The sequence below is a fragment of the Penicillium canariense genome (genome assembly GCF_028826845.1).
Source record: "Penicillium canariense strain IBT 26290 chromosome Unknown utg000008l_segment0_segment0, whole genome shotgun sequence".
NCBI classification, from domain to species: domain Eukaryota; kingdom Fungi; phylum Ascomycota; class Eurotiomycetes; order Eurotiales; family Aspergillaceae; genus Penicillium; species Penicillium canariense.
The window spans coordinates 1827348-1839967 of NW_026622735.1; the positions used below are offsets into that span (position 1 = coordinate 1827348).

Sequence of the window (12620 nt, forward strand, 5' to 3'; positions counted from 1 at the left end):
AGAGAGAGACATGGCCGTTGATCTATGGAGTCCTTCCGTCTTCTTGCCGCAAATTATGAATATCCCCCAGACGTAGGATGGCAAAGGAGGCATCTCACCCTCACCACTCACGGGCCAATTCTGGTCTTAGACATTCCCTTGGCCATCCATCGGCAACCTATACATGGATATGAAACGGCCGCCATCGATCAAACCCGGGTCAACATATCCGGGACGAGACCAATTAAGTGGTGTCAGCCTGATCACTTCCCCCATTCATAATCCACTATCGCTTGGTCCAACAATTTTTGATCGGATTCCGTCAACTCCGAAACCTTTATTCGCGCGCCCTTGTCGGCGAGAAAGGTGGTCAAACTAAAGTCAATATCTCGTAGTGCACGATGTAAGGCGCAACCCCCTCCAGCTCGCATTGGGTCCGCACCGTACTCCAAAAGCAGCTGAACCATTTCCATGCGTCCTTCCTTCTGTTTTTGAGAGAGCACAGCCACTGAGGAATAATTTATGCCAGCATCGCTCTCGGCAGTTGGAGGTGTGTGGCAGAGTGTCATATCTTGCACGTTTCAACTGTGTTCATTTACATATTGTTCGGTTCGAGTATCTTCCTCGACCCGAGACAACGGTTTGCCTTGCGATGATGAGGTTGTTTGACCCGATACAGGCTAGTTGTATCCTCGGACTCTTTGTAAAATGCCCATGTATGACTTACACGAAGAAAAGAACATTGAGCCTGTAGATTATTCCAAATACCCTACTTTTCAAAGCCCCCCGTCTAACCATTGTGCCAACGACATGGCAAATAGGTATAAATTATCTTTATCTCCGAGTCTAGCGTCGACTTTGAAAGTCCACATACTGCTCTTCAAAAACATCGCAGGAATCTGGAAATCTAGCAGTATGTCGCTGCGGCCGCTACTAGGTGGGTAGTTAACCTGAGTGCCATTAGAATCGCGAATGATGAGATGGGCCGCATCGTTGATAGGAATAGTTTTTAACGGCATTGTAAGGGACCTTGGTTCTATGTAGCTACCATCCGGGTAGACAACGGAGCCGCTCACAGAGAGGGTCGCATCGATAAGGCCCTTATCAAGGAGTCCTAGTTCCTTCTTTTCAGATTTAGATAGATCGCCGCGTAGGTAGACGAAAAAAACGCGGTCACTTCAGGATATCAGGACGTCATCATTAAGGGGCATATCTTACGCGATAATAGGCGTCGGGGCAATCTCATCCAATAGCTGGTCTTCTTTGGGCACAGTGTCGTATATAGCATCGTTATGGCCGGGGACCTTGCCTTCTTTGACCATAACGTCTAAGCCGACAAGAGGCTTTTGCTTCAGTGGTTCGGTGATGCTAAGAACGGCTAGTGCGGCGACACACCGAGACAGCACAGCCAGTGCGGGAAATTCGGCTTCATCAGCTAGCGGTGGTCTGGATAGGATTAAAGATGGCTTTTGGTGTGAGAGTGGGAAAGTAATCAGGCAGCGGTGAACGAGTGCTAGCTTTATGTCAAGTGACTGCCTAGTAGTTCTCGTAAGGTAGGTTGAATTTGCACGGGCCTGCGCCTGGTGTGGCGGAGGTCGCTTGGGCTAGTGTATGAAACCGCGCCACAGTTACAACAGAACGCATGCCCCCATGACTTTGTTTTCCATTTCAAATTCTCAATCATGTAGACAACAACAATGATAATCAAAGGGTGGTTAAGATGATGGCCATCCCACCGCCCACCCCTGACCACTCTGCCAACCGTGGATATCTTCACAAGTACAGTAGACTTACACTGGTTGGCGGAATTGCCCACCGGCTCCACTCTTCTTTGTTCTCCATGCCTTCGACACTACTCCGTACCCGGGCCGTTACCTCCCAACATTCCCCGGATGATGTAGCCGGTCACCTCAGAACGCAATTCCTTTTGGATGGGCGTCTTGGCCCAGAAGATCTAGCTCCCGGTTCCGGTGAGCCAACCAGGACCCGCTGTGTGGACATGTTGGGTCTCAGGCATATTTGCGCTCCTTGCAGATCGTGTGGCAAAAATGACACGATCCATAAGGGGTCAAGGGGCTGATCTCGAACATATGTGGCTCCGCTACAGGACGGAGACAAGGAAACATTGCTCGTGTTCGGACAAGGCCGAGGAACATTGTTATGTCGGAGGTCAGAGAAGGGATAGTCAGGCAATTTCTGTTGTCTGTGGTAGAAATGTGGGTCGCGCCACGAGGTGTCTCTGAGACTTGCTTCGAGAACGCTTAGGTTGCCCGAGAGAGTGAAACACCACTAACCCTAGACACACACGGAGTCTGACTGAGCTGCAAAGGCCCCAGACCCGGTACCGTGCTGCGAGTCGGTCGATCTGCACGGCCAGGCGCCCAGCTCGCTCTGGGCGTGCCTGACTCATTCGTGGCGGAAGGGGGCAACAGGAGAAGACTTCTGCGGCGCCTCCCACGGAGTGCCCGACAAGACAAGCTGGGGCCGACTGGCAGCGGCCATAAAAAGTGGATATTAGCTTCCGTTTCCACGTTAGGGGGCAGGAATGTTGTACCTGGTGCACCAGTGCCCGGTTACCGTGAGGGATTTAGTGGCCCCCGCACTCAAAAAAGTGGAGTCGGACCTCTAATATGGTTCCATTGCGGGGGGAGAGTAGGATCGGCTGAGGCGACGGGATGAATGCTGCTCGAACCACGCGGGGATGGCTTCATGTGCCAGAGGTCCAACTGAAGAAGACAAAATGGGAAAGATGGAGGTATGGAACGAGGAGGGAGGTCAAAAAGATGAAAACATATCAGATCGAGGCTCTTCAGATAAGCGTCATGTGGCTTTATCGGCGGACGGGTGGCTGGCGGGGGCGTTTTACCGATTGAGATATGAGTACCCTCCCACACCCCTGAAGGCTTGGCCGAGATAGCGACCAGGGACCCTGGCCACTGCCACCGGGGCTAGCCGCGAGGGGCCAAGGTTTAAAAGTATCGTCCAGGCCATGTACCTCCCGTTTACCACTGTTTCCCATCTTTTCCCCTTGATGCTTCAAGATGTCCGGTGAGAAGAAGGAGGACCTGGCTACCGTTGCCTCTCCAAACGGTGAGATCATCGACGACTCGCACGATGCCGTATTTGGCGAAATCACCGAGGACGGCCCGAATTATCGCGCGGTACGGCCCAAGTTCCAGAATTGTTCGATTGGCCCGTGGCTAACATGTTCATCTGTCCCGCAGGTCGGATGGAAGGGAACCGCTGTATTGATGATGAAGACCCAAATCGGTCTTGGGGTCCTTTCGATACCGGTCGCCTTTGATGCTCTGGGCCTCGTGCCTGGTGTGATCTGTCTATGTGCCATTGGTGGCATTACAACGTGGTCCGACTATATCATTGGCGTCTTTAAGCTTCGCCATCGAGAAGTATACGGCATTGACGATGTGGGCGAGCTGCTGATGGGCCGACCGGGGAGAATTCTTCTTGGAACGGCATTCTGTCTTTGTGAGTTGGCTTACCACCGTCGTGAATAATATCTACCGTGCTGACCGGTTGTAGGGTGGGTCTTCGTCGCCGGCTCTGGTATGCTCGGCATCTCGATCGGGTTGAATGCGGTCTCAGCCCATGCCACCTGCACTGCTGTCTATGTCGCTGTCGCCGCTATTGTGGCCTTTCTGTTCGGGAGCATCCAGACGTTGGGCCGCATCTCGTGGCTCGCATGGATCGGCTTGTTTTGTATTTTGACGTCGAGTGAGTATTCTTGTCGAAGCTCCTCCTGGATGCAATCTTATTTTTTTTCTCTTAGTCTTGATTGTGACTGTCGCCGTCGGCATTCAAGATCGTCCCTCTGCCGCCCCCGAAGATGCTATTTGGGTCCCAGACTACAAAATCGTCAATAACTCGTCATTCACCGATGCCATCTCAGCCATCTCGACGCTTGTGTTTGCCTACGCAGGAACGCCCGCCTTCTTCTCTATTGCATCGGAGATGCGCGACCCCACCCACTACAACAAAGCTCTGATACTCTGTCAGTCCGTCGTGACCTGCTTCTATCTCGCAATTGGCATTGTGATCTACTACTTTTGCGGGTCCTACGTCTCCTCCCCTGCTCTTGGCTCCGCTGGCCCGGTCGTGAAGAAGGTCAGCTATGGCTTTGCCCTCCCGGGTCTGATTGTCAGCACGTTACTCTTCGTCCACGTAAGTTGATAAACTAAAAGGGTACCCTGTAAGAAGCAAGGGTTTCAATTTTTAACACCTACCTTACCTAGATCACTGGCAAGTATATATTCATCCGCATGCTCCACGGCTCCCGACACTTGACGGCAAATACCGTGAAACATTGGGTCTTCTGGCTGGGATGTACCTTTGGCGTCACTATCGTTGCCTATATTATCGCCAGCGCGATCCCCGTTTTTAGCGATCTCGTCTCGCTCGTTGGTGCCCTGCTCGGCACACCGATGTGCTTCCAGCCAATGGGCGGCATGTGGCTATACGACAATTGGAGCAAGGGCAAGAGTCATAGGACCCTCAAGTGGAATTTGATGGTCTGTTGGTGTGTGTTCATCATCATAGCTGGCTTCTTTTTGATGATTGGAGGCACATACGGGTCGATTGTGAGCATTATCAACAGCTACAATAAGTCGGGCGGTTCGGCGGCTTGGTCATGTGCCGACAACTCATAGACCGTGTCGATGGGATATTAGAATCCAAGCTCGTTCATATGGCCTCTTGCGCTTGAAGAAGCTCGTAGAACCAAAAAGTCCCGGAATCCAGACAGTGGGGGGGTATTCAACATTAAGTAATGCATCTATTCAGACAGCCAGCCAACAACCCAATTAGGCGGGTATTTCGTAGGAAACACTCTTCTTGTGCGCTTCCATCAGATGGTATATGAGTGGCTAGACCACATCTATGAATTGGTCGGCGTGTTCCGGGGAAGGGGGAGGGGGATCTGCCATCGAGCATCAAGAGGCAGTAAGGTGATATAAAGAGGCACTATAAAACATTTTTATAGAAGGATTAGGGGCGGACATTGGAGGAATGAGACGGCCACTATGTGGTGGAAATTCAATCTTCCTTCCGATCAATTTGTACCTGCACTTTCCCGTGCCACCTTTTCGCTGGTCGGAAGCCGTTCCGCTTCCGCGCCGGCACGCCCTTCGACCACTATTGACAACTTCGACAAGCAGCATTTCTCGCCTTCTCATATTTGGTATTAATAGCTTGGAGCCGCACACTCAAACTCCAAATTGATTAATTCTCAGAGCCATTGACCGAATCCTGGGCAGTTCCTATCTGTGCTCATTGAGTCCATCCGCCCCGCACGCTTTTGTGACAACTGCACGCTTCCCCGCGTCGCACAACCAGAATCCACGCGCAACATGGACGGCGAGCAGTTTCGGGCTGCAGCCCATTCGGCAATTGACGACAGTACGCTGGCTTGATGATTGATATTTTGAAGATCCTCCGCGGCTGACCTCCTTGTCCTCCTAGTCGTCAAATACTTTGATTCCGTCCCCGACCGGCGAGTCCTCCCCGTCGTCGACCCCGGATACCTGCGCCCGCTGATCCCCGAAAACCCTCCTGCCGAGCCAGAAGCATGGGCGCAGATCCAGGAGGATGTCGATACCAAGATCAAACCCGGTTTGACCCATTGGCAGTCGCCGAACTTCATGGCATACTACCCCGCTGGCGTCACATATCCGAGTATCTTGGGCGAGATGTACTCGGCGACATTCACGGCCCCGGCGTTCAATTGGTTGTGCTCTCCAGCTTGCACCGAGCTGGAAACGATTGTCATGGACTGGGTTGCCAAGGCGCTGGGCCTGCCTGAGTGCTTCCTGAGCACCTCGAAGAACCTCGGAGGTGGTGTGATCCAGAACAGCGCCAGTGATGCGATTGCGACCATGTTGGTTGCCGCCCGCGAGAGGCGGGTGCGCGAGATGGTGCTCGCCGAAGGTTTCAAGGAGGGTACTACCGAGTATGAAGAGCGCAAGATGGACCTGCAGCCTCGACTGGTGGCTATCGCAAGCGATCAAACACACAGCAGTGCCGCAAAGGGCGCATTGATTGCAGGCACTCGCTTCCGCAGCGTGCCTACTTGTCTGGAGGAGAACATGGAGATGACCGGCCCCCGTCTGCGCGAGGTTCTCGAGCAGTGCGACAAGGACGGACTCACTCCGTACCACTTGACGATGACTTTTGGCACCACCAACACGTGCAGTGTCGACCATTTCGCTGAGATTAAGGCCGTGCTACGGGAGAAGCCTGCGTGGCAGCGTATCTGGGTACATGTCGATGCTGCATATGCGGGAGCCTCTCTAGTAGCGGACGAGTGGCAGTACATCGCCAAGGACTTTGCGGAAGGCGTGGATAGTTTCAACATGAACATGCACAAATGGTTGCTGGTCAACTTTGATGCAAGGTGAGTTCGATCCAGAATCTTGATACAGGATCAATGGTTAACCCGGTTATTACACATATAGCGTCCTCTTTGTGCGGAATCGCCTGGATTTAACCAACGCCCTCGACATCACCCCGACCTACCTGCGCAACCCGTACTCTGACATGGGAACTGTCATCGACTACCGCAACTGGTCCATCTCACTAGGCCGCCGCTTCCGTGCCCTGAAGATATGGTTCGTTATGCGCAGCTATGGCCTCAATGGCATGAAGGCACACATCCGCAAGACCATCGAGCTCGGCAATACATTCGCCGACCTCGTCCGGGGCCGGCCAGACCTGTTTGAGATTGTCACTAAACCAGCTTTCTGCTTGACGGTGCTGCGCGTCAAGAATCCCCAGGTATCTAATGGCACTAACGGTGTGACCGTCGCTCACAAGGATGAGGTGGCCGATGGCATCACCAAGAAGGTGTATGAGTTGATCAACTCACGCGGTGAGATCTTCATTACTTCGACGGTCATCGCCGGGATCTATGTGATTCGCGTGGTGAGTGCCAACCCCATGGCCGAGGAGAAGTATGTCCGCAATGCCTTCGATATTCTGGTCCGGACGACGGAGGAAGTGCAGCAGCAGCAGAAGTAGAGGACTTGGGAGATGCATTGGTTGTATATACACAGAGAACCCCTCATATAGATACTGGGATCTATTGACGAGACTATAAAGACGAATAAAGATACTCCACGCAGCTTGTTTCTTTCCGGTAGGGTTTTCTCTCTGGCATAATTTTCATCTTGTTACTTAGGCGGAAATTATTTGCGAGGAATGTAAATCTGAAGCACAGTATGTAAGGTGTCCTCCCTACTTATGATCCAAAATTTTCCATTATAGAATTCAATTTTCTCTTCTCGGTGTGTGAAGGTTCTGTGAGTAGTTTGTGCTACTAGTCTAAAGGAAGGATGGCAGCCGTTTTTAGGCAGTGAAAGGGCAGAGGGTGGAGGATAATGCGATACAAAGAAAAAAACAGACTGTTACGCTCCAGAATTCGGTTATACTAAGACTTTGGCGCAGGCCTCCCTCTTCCCCTGCCTCGATAACCTCCACGAGGCCGTCTGGGGTTCGGTTGCAGCCCAACCATCTTGCGATCTTCCTCTGATGCGACATAGCGTGCATCTCGATACACTTCACGCAGATCCAGTGAGTCGTAGGGAGGGCTTGGTATCGTGAACCGATCTGCCACGCATGCGTGAAGTAGAACCTTGCCGACATAAGATGTAATGGCACCCAATTCCTGCATTCCAAGTCCGGTGTGATCGAGAGTAATTACCCGCTCCAGGGTATCAGCTTAGGATCCATCGTAAGTTGGCTCCATCTCTTGTTGTAGCATGCCCATACACCAAAAGTCGGGCTCTCTGATATCTGGCTCACGGGAGGGTGCTACACAGAGTGCATCCAGATTAATTCCCTGTTCAGATGCAGCCTGCTGGGTTTTTTCACGATAATATGGGTTCGCGCAGTGTTCCGCATCAATCCATAGGCCAACATCGGGTGTTGGATTCAGCTCATCAAACAGATCCTGATAGTCAGCATGCATACAAGCACGCGCAATCTGCGGGATCATCGACGGCCAGCGACGTGCGAGTTCTGCGTACGTGTCTTTCCCTGCGCACTGCGGATACCAAATAAGAACTGGTAAATGACTATCGGGGGTAATTTCGTGTAGCCAGGACAAGTCATTGTTCATGATACTACGGGCGTTGATCGCCTGACGGATGTGTATAGAACCACTATCAGGCTGCAACGACCACCACTTGCTAAAGAAGGGGTGATGATAGATGCCTCGGATCACACAAGGAAGTTCATATGAGTGCATTTTCGGTCGTCTAAGGCGTGTATAACGGTCGATGTTGCCGGACCACGCGGCCATCAGAATCAGTAGGTCCTTATCAACCGTAGGCAGGTCGAGTGGAAGCGGATTGTATAGGAGGCCAATCTCTTCAGGGTCAACCAGGCGTTGACCAGGCCTCAAGCCTTCCACATCTATACACCAATCCTCAGTAATATCAAATATTGGCTCCTGAGGGTAACCGTCCACAGATAGCGTCTCATCTAGCATCGATCGGACACATGTGTCTCCGTTGAGGTACGCGCCGGGAACCGGGGGCTCCCGTAAACAACGCCGGTAGTCATCTATGCAAGTATATCTGACTGGTTCACGAACGATCGCCTCGAAGATGGCCCGACCAGAGGTAGCGTTATCGCGGGCTTCCTCGGCGATAGCTACATCCGGAAGAAGGCCTAGTTCATGATATAGGGTTATATATCCCCCTGCGGCACAGGCGCGGCCGATTAAGTACCGGAACAATTTATAATTTATTCCCAGGGTACTTGTCCACCAGACGCCGGAGTGTCTGCTCATAAGGAATATCGGGATGCCAAAAGCAGTATGGAAAGTCTTCTGGGCCGTTCATGTCTGGTATCCGGTTGCTCATGATTGCCCGCGCATTGAGCGCCCGCGTGATCTCCGGATACTCGGGATTACCGTACAGCTCCTGGGCGAAGCCATCATGGTGCCGGATCCCTCGTACCACGCAGAGGCGTTCAATTCGCCCCATGACAACCGGCACTCTTTCGCCTCGGATGGCTGCTGGGTAATCTCCGGAGTAATCCACTCCCCACTGACGGGGCCTGTCGGTTTCTGAGGCCATGCTAGTTGGTGGTAGGTGATTAGGGAGGGATGGACAGGGTTGGTGGTTTTAATTCCATAGGCGACGGTGGCCACTGCGTCGGCTTAAATTGCCCAGTCTCGGTAACAGCCCTCCGCCGGGAGCTTGGCAGTGTGCTTGGCAATTCATTGCGGGGCCGGTCTAGTTGGATAGGACTCAAATGTAACGCTCCTTCGCGTGGGTTCATTTCCGACTTCTCAGGGGTTGATAAGACCGGTTGAAATTTCAGAGCCGCAGTCATCCGGACTAGTTCAGACCCTGTTTTGCCGAGAAAAAGCGTGCTTTGGCTCTACCGACGGTTGAACCCCGCCAACATAAGAGGGAGACTATAATAAAGCCCGCTTGAGCATTGCCTCCAAATATACTGTAACTTCATTGCGAACCAGTGTTCAAGTCAACTCCTTCCTACCTGTACTTGCGTGATTACATACTCCAACGACATCTTTCATTCTTGCAACACCATGGCTTCAGAATCACCCCTTCGTCCTGCCAATCCTCCACCACCGCTTCCTCTGGGATGGATACAGAATTGGGACAGCCACTTCCAACCTGCCTATTTTGTACATAAAGATTCGAAGATCCTACAGTGGGAACAGCCTTCTGGGTTTCTTAGAGGCCAGGAATCAAAGCACAGTGAGTCATTCATTGCCTGGCCTTTGTTGCATTCTTTCTACTGTGACTCTCCGAGGAACTATCCTGACTGGGCAGCACAGACCGAAAAGAGGAACACAGGATGGATAACTCATGGACTCCGTCCGATGGCGATATAGATGAAGTCGACAGAATTATTTGACTTCTCGTTGATGCAGGATTGGGAACATAGGAATTGGCGTAGCGGCCGAGATTTCTGCAAGATGTGTGTGATTTGGTAATACGCTTTACAATGGCATCCGTGGAGTTTTCTCGCCATAATTAAAGTCATTTAATGAGAAGATATACCCATGCCGACATGATTTCATCAGAATAAGGATCCCTAGATTGCAAGCCCAGATCATAAACTAAACGTACTCGCTTGTAGCATCCTTATAATTCAAGCTGCTTTTGCTGTACATCGTCTTTCATACTTGTGTCCGATGTCATAGGACTGAACTATATCCAAGTATCAAGCTTGATATGCCACAGGAGTCATGCTCACGATGCGAAAATTATTACACAATTCAGATCGGATATGATACCTCCCAGGCTCTAGGGTATGACTGGGAACAAAGGAGAGGAAAGAAGACTCATACTACGTCATCTATGCAAGGTAAACACGGACGCCCAAAGCGTCTTTAATGATTGCGGCACTGCCTCCGTAGACAATGATCTGTTTATTCAGAACTTCTCTGGGGTTGAACCCACTCACATCCAAGAGATGATTATATTCTGCTTGGAGAGGGATGAAGTCCTGCCTTATACATCGCATTTCACCTTAAGCCCAGTTACCCTGTGGTGTGAATTCATGAAGTCGTCTGGGGCAGATAAAAATGTTCCACTGGACCTTATTCGGGATAGACTACAGTGCTTTCCAGCTCTGCTTTTACGTCCCCCAATGCCCCTCACGCATCAATCTCGGAAAGATGGCTGGCCCAACGACAATGCACCGGGCCTCCTTACCAGGGACCGTTCGAAGCACAACAACCATGCGACACCCATGGAGGACCCAGACCTGATCCCCTGGCTCTATTGCCCCCACCCCTCTGTTCAGAGTCCCGAGCCGCTGCCACTCAGTTCCCACGAAAACAGAGGCTTCCAATTCGTTCAAAAAAGGCTGACACATGAATTGATAGCTCGACAGGAAGTCATTCCTGGGTTGAAAGGCAAGTTCCCGAAGCGTAAGCCTGTCCTGACCGACCTGCTCCGCCACCCGGCGAGTAGCATGGAGTAACGCAACCTTTGTCTCGTGCGTCGGGGGCTCAAGTTGGTTTTGATTATGACCGCGATACGTCTTTTCTGAAAACCAGGGGGATAGAAACATAGTGACATCCTCGCTTTCGTCCCCGGGTTCGTGGCAAGCATCGTCGGGCCCGAGTTTGCGGCAGTACCCTTCCAGGATCGGGAACTACTCACGTATGGGAAGCTTGTAGAAATCCTCCTCTGATCCAACGAACATGATTGTCTTGACTAAGTAGCCTTGGACAGAAGGATCCGACTTGCCAGGTCAATGGAGGCGTTTCTTGCTGTAATAGAGCCACAGGCCCGGCTTGCTTGGATGTTGCTCCAATCTACAGATTTGTGTGGCATCCAAGTTGGAAAGTCATCGCTCGAGGGGGGAGGGTGGTACGACATCATCAGACAAACATACGAAGTCGATACTCTTATGTTTGTCTATGAAGAGACTGAAGATCTGCGCGTAGATTCCCATGAGAGGTGCCCCGTAGTCGACCCTCACCTTGCTCTCGTCAGTGTCCAAGGCAAGCCCCAGAATCCGGTAAACGCAATCTTGGGGCTCCGTCATGTTCAGAGAGGTCGCCTGGAGAAAGAGCTGCAGTAATGATGCGCCCAGGTTCCTCCTTCTGGTGACTTGGAAACGTGTCACCCCGTCAGTACTCTGTTCATGGTAACGTTGGCTCACAAGCCTGTCGTCCCTCGCCTGAAGAATACTACTGCCTAGCACCTGGCTAGGCGTCCTGTCGCTGTTGATATATCTGGCAGGCCTCCCCACTCCGCCGGATACCTTGTAGAATAACTATCGTTAACTCTTCGTTGAAATTCCAGAAGCTGCCGCCCATCAAAGACATTCCGCTGGCAATACATGTTGATTTCGGTGGCCAGGATGAGCTCCTGCTGTATCCACAGCCTTCGCCAGTACGGATTTCGAAAAATATCGGCAACCGGGCGCCAGTGGGACGGATCATAGTCGTCAATCTGAATATCCTTGCCGAAATAGGCAAGGTCGTCAAACGAGATATCCAGTGGCCGCACGTTGTGATCGAGCCAAGTGCAGACAGCCTGTGCGCTGGAGTATATGCTCTGATCTGGTGTGAATTTTCCCAGTTGTTGCGATGGTCGATACAGATGGCGTCAGTCCAGAGAACACGCGGCTTGTCAGGCTAGCGCAGATCGTCCAATGCCTTCCTCAGATTCCGGTCCACGGGAATCTTGTGTCCGTTGATGGAGATTTGATAGCTTGGTTGGGGCGACCCCCAAATGTAGCTCAAGGGATCGAAGCTAGGGTTATCATCCAAGGAAACGTGGATGCAGGGAGCGTAGTGAGAAGTAGGCAAAAAAGCGTAGGTAGACGGGAGTGATCAAAGTAGTGCAGAATGGGTACGAAGATTAAGCAAAAGGTGGCATACAGCAAGCAATAACTTGCCAAAACACCAAGGGTTCAAAAATTGGGTAAAAGCGAGCGAAGGTTGGTCAAAATAAAGGGGGCGCACAAACTGAGGAAAACCGTGCTCAAAAGGTGTCAAATTGGGCAATCTGATTTCCGAGATTCCGATTAGCAAGTTGAATTGATCAATTTCTTCAGCTTTTCATCAGTTTGACAATTAGAGATATACAAAAATGTGCGCAATTTGGATTCATTAACTTTGACGATTCCAGAAT

General features: G+C 51.5%; 5 protein-coding genes across 5 annotated transcripts; 3 read left to right on the plus strand and 2 right to left on the minus strand.

Moving 5' to 3' along the window:
- Positions 1-242: 242 nt before the first annotated feature.
- On the minus strand, positions 243-1301 carry N7482_010600 (uncharacterized protein; the record flags this gene model as incomplete). Its single annotated transcript, XM_056692724.1, has 3 exons — positions 243-487; positions 854-1155; positions 1198-1301. The coding sequence occupies 3 exons, from the start codon at positions 1299-1301 to the stop codon at positions 243-245; spliced, it is 651 nt and encodes a 216-aa protein (XP_056538681.1).
- A 1719-nt stretch (positions 1302-3020) lies between these two features.
- On the plus strand, positions 3021-4643 carry N7482_010601 (uncharacterized protein; the record flags this gene model as incomplete). The annotated part of the gene is made up of 5 exons (XM_056692725.1): positions 3021-3140; positions 3204-3465; positions 3520-3711; positions 3767-4158; positions 4230-4643. The coding sequence occupies 5 exons, from the start codon at positions 3021-3023 to the stop codon at positions 4641-4643; spliced, it is 1380 nt and encodes a 459-aa protein (XP_056538682.1).
- Positions 4644-5342: 699 nt separating this feature from the next.
- Positions 5343-7008, plus strand: N7482_010602 (putative aromatic-L-amino-acid decarboxylase; the record flags this gene model as incomplete). Its single annotated transcript, XM_056692726.1, has 3 exons — positions 5343-5391; positions 5455-6385; positions 6447-7008. 3 exons carry the CDS (start codon positions 5343-5345, stop codon positions 7006-7008), a joined length of 1542 nt encoding a protein of 513 aa, XP_056538683.1.
- Positions 7009-7708: 700 nt separating this feature from the next.
- Positions 7709-9071, minus strand: N7482_010603 (uncharacterized protein; the record flags this gene model as incomplete). Its single annotated transcript, XM_056692727.1, has 2 exons — positions 7709-8661; positions 8765-9071. The coding sequence occupies 2 exons, from the start codon at positions 9069-9071 to the stop codon at positions 7709-7711; spliced, it is 1260 nt and encodes a 419-aa protein (XP_056538684.1).
- A 1549-nt stretch (positions 9072-10620) lies between these two features.
- On the plus strand, positions 10621-10956 carry N7482_010604 (uncharacterized protein; the record flags this gene model as incomplete). Its single annotated transcript, XM_056692728.1, has 1 exon — positions 10621-10956. The coding sequence occupies one exon, from the start codon at positions 10621-10623 to the stop codon at positions 10954-10956; it is 336 nt and encodes a 111-aa protein (XP_056538685.1).
- Between the last annotated feature and the right edge of the window lie 1664 nt (positions 10957-12620).